The sequence below is a fragment of the Mya arenaria genome, chromosome 15, assembly GCF_026914265.1.
Source record: "Mya arenaria isolate MELC-2E11 chromosome 15, ASM2691426v1".
Lineage (NCBI taxonomy): Eukaryota > Metazoa > Mollusca > Bivalvia > Myida > Myidae > Mya > Mya arenaria.
The window spans coordinates 15,418,774-15,429,787 of NC_069136.1; the positions used below are offsets into that span (position 1 = coordinate 15,418,774).

Consider the following 11,014-nt stretch of genomic DNA (forward strand, 5'->3'; position numbering starts at 1 on the left):
CAGCCGACAACCATTCAATATATATTTAAATCTGCTTGAAATCATGATCCATATTAACATTACCAATAAAGAAGGAAGTTGTATTCATACCAAAACCAGGGTTTTATAATTGAATAAACATAAGTAGCATACACTGATACAACAGGGAATTAATTATTTTATACATAATATAAAATTCAGTCCTACAAGAAGTTGTCTGTCGCCTCAACACAGATAGTTTTAGAGCCCTTGTCAGCATGCAATGGTGTCCATGTGAGGTCCATTGCATAAACATCAGGCCGGAACATGTCGTCATTGCGCAGAGCAGACTGTCTCACATTGGTTGGTGGATCAAGAAGGCTGAATGATTTTATCCTGTAGGCATGATTAAAGAATATAAGTGTATTAAAATTTAAGGCAATACAGCCTTTTGGTTCAAGAATATGATCAAATGAGGTAGGTTAATTCAATGCATGTCGTCATTGCGCGGAGCAGACTGTCTCACATTGGTTGGTGGATCAAGAAGGCTGAATGATTTTATCCTGTAGGCATGATTAAAGAATATAAGTGTATTAAAATTTAAGGTAATACAGCCTTTTGTTCAAGAATATGATCAAATGAGGTAGGTTAATTCAATGCATGTTTATAATTCTTGCAAAATGCGAGAGAACTCCAAGACGTCTCTGTTCATATGTTTTTTTTTTCATTTCTTCCTGACTATTACAAAACTGAAAACAAAATTTGAAATACTGTATTTGTCTTTACTTATGATACGTTTGTATTGTATTTTTAGACTTGTGTTCATACCGAAGAAAACATGTTTAAACACTTTATGTGGTGAAATTCTTACGTTGCCGCCCTTGATGTTGCATAGAAGCTCAGATAAACAATATCCCCTGGTCTGTAAACAAGAACGTCGTTTTGTGATGGAGTTGGATCCAAAAAAATGGGCTTGTCAGAGCAAGACCTGGTAGGAAGGTCGGGTGTCTCCAAAACAAACTGTAAAAATAATATGAATATGAAATGGCACTGTATACAACTTACAAATAGTGCTAAAAAAGAAAACATTGCTGATGCGTATAATTAAGTGATTGTCTATGCGAAAGGAGCCTTTTCATGTAACGATTATATTTTCTCAAACACCATATCCAAAACCTAATAGCATACATTAAGAGGCACTGAGTATATGATCTTCGATGGTGCATATGTTCGATAACCTATCTAGCGCTTTACTGCAGATACAGAAGGACACCGAAGTTATGACCGTGGATCTTGCATACTTTTGGTTATCCTAACTCACGCCAAAACGCATACCTGTAAAGGCACCGATGATATAACCCTCGACGGTGCATACGTTGTGCTCCCGATAGTTATTGTTGATGTAGGTTTGTCCTCAATCGTAATTGCCAAGGCGTAGACGCCAGATTTTTTGTGGGTAGCATCTATTGTCAAATCACAATTCTGAAATATTAAATAGGGCACACTACGCTCAGTATTAAATGGAAAAAGAACATGTATTAATGTCGAATATATGTTACTATGCTTCAATGTTGACGCTTTTTTGGCAAGTTGTTCTTGGGGGCATGAATTTTAATATCCAAATTTTGATATTCATTATTTACAAACAATTGGTGAATATGATTTTAATGTGATCATAGTTAAATTTTGAGTTGTATGTATTGTATCATATAGTTCAAATTGACAAATTTATTCCGGAAGCAGGTAGTATACCCAACTAACAATATACCGTTTGAAGAGTTGCTACTGGAGCCTTTCCTGCAGAGTAGCAAATACTTTCACACTCAGTACCCGTAGACCATCTGCATGCCACGTTGTCACCATCTGCATCAGACACTGGTAACCGGAGCGTCTCCTTACATCCGTATTTAACACTACAAAAATGAATATGTAAGTGTCATCAGGACACCACCTTTTAGCAACTGATGAGAAAATAGGGGTCATAGCTCTGTTCAAAAGAAGTATTCTGTTACCGAAGTCAAGAATTTACTATGTTTTATTATGATCTGAAGGTATACTTAAACTCGTTTAAATATGTCATCCCTTCATAAATAATCGCCAAATATAAATATTGAGGTTTGTAACTGAAATCGAAATTGGTCTATATTTCACGATGTTAAAGATGTTTGCAATTAAAATCCGTGAATTCCTTCAAAGATCTTGCCCGGACAACGTGTTTTATAATTTAAGGTTTTAACGGCGTTCATAATTTTGTAAAAAATGAATGGTTTGCAGCTAAAACCAAATGTGACCTATATATTAAGGTATTGAACATATGCACCGCCAAAATGTATTAACGAATTATTGTTTGACAACCGTATTAAAGGCAAATGATAAATTCAATAACTCCGCCAAAATAGGTGATTCGCAATTGTGGTCGGAATTGACATGTAGTTTATTGTACTTAATACGTCAACCAAAACTTTTGAATCCGGCAACCTCATCATGATTTATCGTCCGGTGAAAAGGACTGACCGACAGACCGTCGAACGATCGACCGCCTGACAATCCAACCCTCCTCCATACCCCTCAATGTTTGTGGTTATGTAACAAACAGCTTTAGGTAAAATTCAGAATGTTTCTATCAATTGGCGATGTATTTGTATTTCCCCTAAATTGCATTTATATAAGGAAACATACAATTTATTAAAAGTACACCCACTAGTATACAGGTTTGGATGGCACAACGGGGCTGGTGTTGGGGGCGAGAGTGTCTGAACGTGTATGCAAATTCACAGTTGTAAGTAATCTCCAGTCTCCACTTCCTAGTGCGCCAATCCAATATCCACCCGTAAACCTGATTGAACACGAATATAATATAAATCATTCTGGAAAAAAATACTTATACATTAAGGAAGATTAAATGCAATACTTCCAATGCCCAGTGGCTTCGGCTGAATATAAATATTTTTTTCTACTCTCAAAACATGACAGGGTCATATACAAAGATGAAGCCGACAGTACATCATCATACTGTAAACGAAGGTATGACGTGAAGCTTGTTATATTAATGTTACAATAAGGGAATGAAATACTCTAGTAATACGACAATGGAAAACGTTTTCTTTTGTAATAAAGATATATTACTCAATGACGTAAGGTCCTGGCGCAGGAAAGACGTAACTGAAAGTGCTTTCAGTCCTCTCCCAATTTTGCAAAGCTTCAAACCCAGTGCATGTAAGCCCAGGCCTCTTGGCGTTAACAATCGTCCCGTGAACTGGACACCCAGAAACGCATTTCCAGTCAACGATGGATGAGGGTTGGTACACGTTAAGGTTACTTGAACTACACGAATATGTTCTATATGCCCAACCTAGCTTAGCACTGAATTCGACCTAGACAACATGAATACAGTTATAAAACAGGTTGTAATTACATAGAATATTTATTATTGCTTGTTTTAGTGTAAGGTATCAAATAATTTGCACCGCACGAGCACAAAACGTTTCTTATCATCTTTAGTTAAGACACGCTTGCAAACAAAAGATTAATTGTTCATTCTGTGAAATGAATTTCAATCGTACAGGAAATGTGACACAAATTATTACCACTGCTGTGTAACCCACTTTTATTTGTCATTCTTCTGATATATTATAGGCATTTTTTCGTAAGTACAGCAGTTAAAGTTATACAATAAGGTTAAAACTTATCAATGTTGTTGTTTTTATTATTGAAGTCAAGCGAGTTAAATATATGCATTTAAATGACCATTGTTTTGCATCAACTTATATTTTAACCCTTTAAAAATTTTCTGGCTGATAAGTTATTATCTCTTTGGATAAGATTATTTCATGACAAATGTAAAAACTAAAAGGAACAATAAAATGCATTCACTGAGATTTGTTCGTGCAAATATCCGTTTATTTGTATAAATACTCAAAATCTATTTTTAAATGACTTATTTTATTATTAATTCGGACATGTTGGGAAACAATGTACAATTCGGGACAATGGAAACAATGGTATAAAAAATACAAGGAGATTTAAAACATTAATCATAAAAAACAATAATTATTATAATTATGCAGGTAACCGTAATTGTCATAGCCAATTAAAACAATGACTGTTACCATATGCCCAAGGAAAATATTAGCTTTCTTAGATTCGAAAATGGTTTGATGTCACTATATTTATGCATCCCAGAACGGTAACGAGAATTTTGAAGGAGAATATTGGTACCATTTCTTTTTTCTATACAGGACTAATTCCATACACTTTGAGCCTTAAAGATATTATTATGAGCTGCCACTTTGACGTTGACTACCTTACATGTAGTTAAATATATTCCTGGCGAGTGCGTAAGAGATATATTTGTAATATACCTATGATGTACTATGATGTACTTAAATATCAAACCCGGAAATCTTTCGTTAACCAAAATGTAAATTTGACTGCAGTTTGTTTGATGTGTTATCTGTTTCATAAATCTTAAGTGAAAGTGCTTATGGAGGTCGCATAAATAAAGCTTTATTAAGAGATATAGCTGAGATGTGTGATTAAAGCTGCACTCTCACAGATTGGACGTTTTGACAACTCTTTTTATTTTTTATCTTGGAACGAGCCAATTTTTAGGAAAATCCATGGAAACTAGTGATAAAAGACTGCTGACAAAAAATCAGATCGCAGATGTTTAAATATTATTCTAAAAATTGATGTTTTTAGCCATAAAACATTAATTTTCGAACGGAAATATGAAAATCTACGATCTGATTTTTTGTCAGCAATCTTAAATTATTGGTTTGCACATATTTACGCAAAAACATTCTCTTTCCAAGACAAAAAAAAAATGTTGTTAAAATTGTCAATCTATGAGAGTGCAGCTTTAAATGTAATGTAGGTAAATACCCGTTCATGATAAAAATCATTCATCGTTTTTATTTGCTGTTAGTATTAGTTTAAGGCTTACCTTTCGCGTCCCAGCCATTTTGCGTGTATTTGTTTAAGAGCATGAATACATCCGGGTATTAAAGAGTAGGACGCTCTTGAACACTCTATTGTAAATATGCCAATCGCTTAAATACAGCATTGAAAGGGAAATTATGTACTCAGTGCTTTCATTCCATTGGACATTAAGCTGCACCTAGATTTATATACTGATATGATTTCAGCAGGTTACTTTTTTATCTTAATTCAGGAAGACTATTACTTCACTGTATAGATAAAACGATGATCGAGTACTTCCAAAAACGTAAAATTGTCGTTTTATGGTTATATTATTTGTTTATCTAAGAAAATATAAACTTGTTATCTGTTTTGAGTGCACAACCGAATTTATATTATATTTTCCGGTTGTTTAAAGATATCTGTAAGTAAAACAGAATGATGGGCCAGTGTTGCATACAATAAAATATCTATTTGATATGGTATATTGTTTTGATAGATTAGCCCGCTCTCATTGCCTGGATCAAATGTCAGTTCACACAGGACTTTGATAAAGTTTTAAAGACACCATTTGAAATGAATTTACGTCCGCAAACAATTCTGCACTTTTCAAAAAACCCATATATATTTTTCAGTGTAAAAGTTTCTCCTCGTGAACACCAAAAGAACGTATTCACTCGTGACTACGCCAGCGCAGTAAACACCATACCGCGGCTTTGATATTTGCCGTGATGGGCCTAGGACTTGACGCTTTAGATAGCGGAACTCTGGGGTGCAACGTCTGAACGACGCCTCCTCCACAGCCGACACATATATTGTTTAAGTGTTTAAAGGTGGTCTTTTTAGTCTTAAATGTTGCCTTTAGGTGCATTTCTTTATTTATTCTGCTGTATTGACATACAAAAGATTACTTGGACAACTTGACGTCCCCTTGTCAAGCTTTTAAAGGGGACTATATGCATAAGGTATAGCTTCTAAAGAAAATAAATGTTTATCTGTAAGACAAAGGAAAGTTTTTAGGTTATTTATCGACTAAACATATAGAGCAACTACATAAGTTATATAAATACAAATAGTTCATATTGTTATCTATTACTGGAAATTTAATATTGGGTTCATCCAAAAACATGACGATATGAGTGTGTACTACACTACATGTATATACTTGTGAACTTAAATGACAAATAGAAAATCGTTGTTCTGTCCATGTATACATAATGGGAAGACAACCGTTGCTCAATTTGATGCATATATATCGGGGGAAGACAACTGTTGTTCTGTTGTTGAGTCCTACGGGTATAGACTGGGGATAACCGATTTTATCTGACATGTATACACCAGGAAAAGACAACCGCTGTTCCGTCTGACAAGTATACATTTGAGGAAGACAACAGTTGTTCCGTTCCACATTTAAACATTAGGAGAGGGCAATCACTGTTTAGTGTTACATGTATACATTGTGGAAACAATCGTAATTCAGTATGGCCTGTAAATTTCCTGGGAAGAAAAACTATGTTCCATCTGATGTGTTGTTCAGTCGGACGTGTATACAACCAGGAAAAGAGAACTGTTGTTCGGTCTTACATGTTTACATTCTTGGTAGACATCGTTGTTTAGTATGACGTGTATGTATCATGAGAAGACAACCGTTGGTCAGTCTGACGTGTAAACATCCTAGGTAGACAGCTGTTGTCAAATCTGACGTGTATAGATCCTCGATAGATAACCGTTGTTCAGTCTGACTACCAAAAATGCAACAGCTCCTTTAATAAACATTAAGTCTTCATATCCTCTAGAACTAGTAAGCACAGATTTCTTAAAAGTTGATGAATGTAAAGGAGGGATTGGCAATGTGTTAGTGATAACAGATCACTTCACAAAGTTGGCTGTAGCTATTCCAACAAAAAACCAAACTGCAAAAACTACAGCAGAAGTTTTGTTAAATCATTTCATCTACCAGTATGGCATTCCATCCAAACTCTTGTCCGACCAAGGTCCAAATTTTGAATCCGAAATTATAAAGGAACTTTGCTGTTTGATGGGAATAGACAAGATCAGAACCACTGTGTACCATCCACAGTGTAACGGCATCTCTGAAAGATTCAACAAAAGCCTACTAGGTATGTTAAGAACATTAGACCCGAACAAGAAGGAAAACTGGAAAAGGTATATATCAGCACTTGTTTTCTCTTACAACTCGACAAAACACGAATCTACAGGTTATTCACCCTTTGAGTTAATGTTTGGGCGAAAGACAAAACTACCAATCGATGTTATGTTTCAGACGGACATGGATGATGAAAGGATCACTACAGATTATGTGAAGGATTTGCAGAGGAGATTGCAAACAGTACAAGAACTTGCGAACAAATCATTAGAAAAGGCCAGAAATAAACAAAAACTTCAGTACGATAAAAAGGCCAAAGCAACAAATATTAAAATAGGAGATAAGGTTCTTGTAAACATATTAGCATTTTCAGGACCTCACAAACTGGCTGATAAGTTTGAGAAAAGGATGTATGAGGTTATGGGTCAACCAAACAAAGACATACCTGTATTTGTGGTTGAGGATGAAGATGGTAGGACAAAAACACTGCATAGAAACCATTTGTTATTGATTAAAGATACAGAAGAAGAACAGAAAGCTGAAAGGCCGATTCCGAAGCCCCGCAGGCGAATGATGGCTAAAACAAGTAAAGATAAAGAAAATACAGTGGGAAATGTAGAACTGGACAGAGGTACTACAGATGTAAGAGAAGTAGAAGACGAACACGTTAAGATTGATGAACATGAGTCAAGTGATACAGACTCGGAGATGGAATGTATTGTAATACGTTCTAAAGATAGACTGACCGGTCAGCAAGAAGATAGAGAGAGATATAACGAAGAAGCAGGACGGCCAAGAATCCAGCCACGAGATCGTTCTAGAAGAACATCTAATGATGCTGAAGATGAAATTGAAGCAGAAGAAGCAGTTCAGTTACCAGGAATTCATCCTAGAGATCCACCAAGAAGACAGGAAGAGAGGGACCCAGAAAGCGACGAAGAAGTATCACAATTACGGAGGTCTTCAAGACAGAGAAAGAAACCAGCTTGGTATGATTCCTATGTTGTAGGACAACAGCAGGACATCAGTCAGTTGATGCATTTACACATGGAAAATATTAGATGCACTACAGATTTGTTGAAATCAGTGATTAAGTAGCTTATTTCAGATAATAAGATTTTATTGTTTTATTTCATGCAATTGTGACAGTACCTATTACAGTATAAGTCTTGTCATTTATTTGTAAAGATTAATAGTTTTTACGAGGTATTATTATTATTTTTTTATCATATGTTGAATTTATTTCAGGGAGTTAACAGCATTTGTAGGAATTACAGATGGATACTCAGATATTCTCTAAAGATGGGACAATTCATACAGGATTTCTTTTTGTGTGTAGTTCAGTTTATTAACTACTAATCATTGTATAATTTAATTACAGGAATTAAATTATTTTCGAAGAAAGGGGAGGAGTACACATTATATTTTTTTTTATGTATTTCAGGTATCAAGATATTTGCATAGTTGTATTACATGCTTAGTAAATGTATACTTGAATTATTATTATGTTTTAACCGTTTTATACGAGATAAGCTTTCAGACAAGTCGAGACGACTTTTCCGAAGAGGGGGAGAATGTGACAGGGTGATAAAATCAATAGTGTAGTGTAACCTTTATGTATATTTTCTTTGGGTTAAGTAAGTTTTCTCCACGAGAGGAAGCCAGAGATACTGGCAGTTTTGTAGTAGATCGTATCGGGAGATATCGACACGTATAATAGAATGGCATATTAATTTAGTGTCATAACAGCTTCATTAGATATCCATATTCTATTAGACAAATCTCATATTTCACCAGGTCCTCCAGTCCCGGTTTGAGAGCGAAAGCCAGAGATTGATTGGGGTGACGTGTCTAAAGTACCAGATACTTTGACGTTTCACTGTTACTGCCATTCCAGTGGTTACACGGGTTGGACATGTTTTGATGTGTAAATGACAAAATAAAATATCGAACGAAACTTTATCTACATTTGTCGTTATTCTAACGATGGTAGAGCCAAAAGTTACAGTTGCATTTTACTTTACGGAGTTGAAAACAAAAAGTTATTAAACTTAAAACGTTTCCGTTTTAAGTTAATAATGCACAATTAAATTACAGTTTGCACTTGTTATACATCCGTAGAATGGACTTAGAATACAGCCTCATTGGCTGACACATTATCAACGCAAAATCTGACACAGGGAGTTAATATCGGATGAGGAGCATTAGATGGACCTTTAACACCCGGGAAGGTTTAAATTCATAATGATTAAGCCTAGTACATAATGATTGCTTATCTGCCAATTCATTGGCTATAAATAAAGGTTATATTCTAAACATGATCAGTTTAAAAAAATATAATTTATATTCACACGTAAATGAACGCCAACTTATTTTACTTTGCCTAAAATTTGCATGATTAGTATCTTTTTAATTTGTGTGACAGGTTACAATAATTTGCCAATCGCGCCACGAAAATCATGATTTGGACCTCGTTGTTCATGTTTTAAGTAAGGGAAACGCCTAAAACTGTCCATTATGCCAGCGAAAAAACAACCTCGGCACTGCGTGTCTCGGACTGTTCTTTTTCTGACATAATGGATAGTTTTCGGCCTTTCACCCTAACTTAGTATAATTGATGCCTGTGTATGCCAAGAGGTGTGTTCTCAGCTTTTTTTCTTATTAGAGTAACGATATAATACCTTAATGTTTGGCAACATTTAACAGCAGTGTTAACGGAACCGGAAACAGGCTATTACTAGGTTAAAAAAATAAAGTAACATCCGTTTCTTAAAGTTACTTGCATTTTAAAGAAGGGATCTGGAGGCGTTATGATGCCACTGATAGTTGCAGAGTCTAAATGTATGCCTCAAGAGACGTTCTCACACTAGTGGAAATAAAGGCGAATACGTCCTAAAATTACGTTGTTTCGAGAATTTCTCGAAACGTTTACATATTTTGATATTCTATTGTGAGTAGAAATGTATAGGTTTTGATATAAGTCATCGTTCAACAAAAACAAACCATTAGTTCTGCAATACGTTAAGTAACTAATAAATAAACACTGTTTTCAAGGATAGCATAAACATTTTATCAACAGGTGTACAGAATAAATAAACAAAATATAAATAATTAAGATTTCATTTTCTTGACGTTTACTACTTCAAAATATGTCCAAATTAAATAATAGTGTTTTTAGTAACGAACTGGTTCCAGTAATCAATTTTACACCCATCCATACATAAAGATATTCATTCGACTAACATCACAGCCAGAGTCAGGTGTGGTAGGGTAAAAGGTTTCCACATACCTCGTAACTGTTACCAGTAGGTTTCCAGAAGATTGAACCACCACGAAAATGGCTGGATGTCACTACATTTATGCATCCTAGAACGGTAACGAGAACTTCTAAGGAGAATTTTTGAATCATTTCTTTTCTTTAATACAGGACTTATTCCATACACGTTGAGCCCCAAGATAATATTAAAAGCTGCCACCTACACGTATACGTTCGTACATGTAGTTTGATATATTTCTGGCGAATGCGTAAGATGTGTTTGTTTTATACCTATGATGTACTATGATTGACTTATATATCAAACAAGGAAATCTTTGGTTAACCAAAATGTAAATTTTGACTGCAGTTTGTTTGATGTGTTATCTGTTTCATAAATCTTAAGTGAAAGTGCTTATGGAGGTCTCATAAATAAATCTTAAGTGAAAGTGTTTATGGAGTTCTCATAAATAAAGCTTAAGTATGAGATATAACGGAGATGTGTGGTTAAATGTAATGTAGGTAAATACCCGTTCATGTCAAAATCATTCATCGTTTTTATTTATTGTAAGTAATTTTAAAGCTTACCTATCGCGTCCCGGCCATTTTGCGTATATTTTTTGAAGAGCATGCATACGTCCGGGTATTAAAGAGTAGGACGCTCTTGAAAACTCTATTGTAAATATGTCAATCGCTTTAATACATCATTGAAAGGGAAATGCACTTAGTGCTTTTATTTCATTGGATATTCAGCTGAAACTAGATTTATATAATGA

The 11,014-nt window shown here is 34.9% G+C and overlaps 1 protein-coding gene across 1 annotated transcript; it reads right to left on the bottom strand.

Moving 5' to 3' along the window:
* Positions 1-182: 182 nt before the first annotated feature.
* LOC128219145 (integrin beta-like protein C) lies at positions 183-10,394 on the bottom strand. Its single transcript, XM_052926965.1, has 7 exons — positions 10,275-10,394; positions 3,085-3,332; positions 2,660-2,794; positions 1,727-1,871; positions 1,294-1,440; positions 830-978; positions 183-354 (listed from the first exon to the last, which is right to left on the bottom strand). The coding sequence occupies exons 1-7, from the start codon at positions 10,392-10,394 to the stop codon at positions 183-185; spliced, it is 1,116 nt and encodes a 371-aa protein (XP_052782925.1).
* Positions 10,395-11,014: the final 620 nt, after the last annotated feature.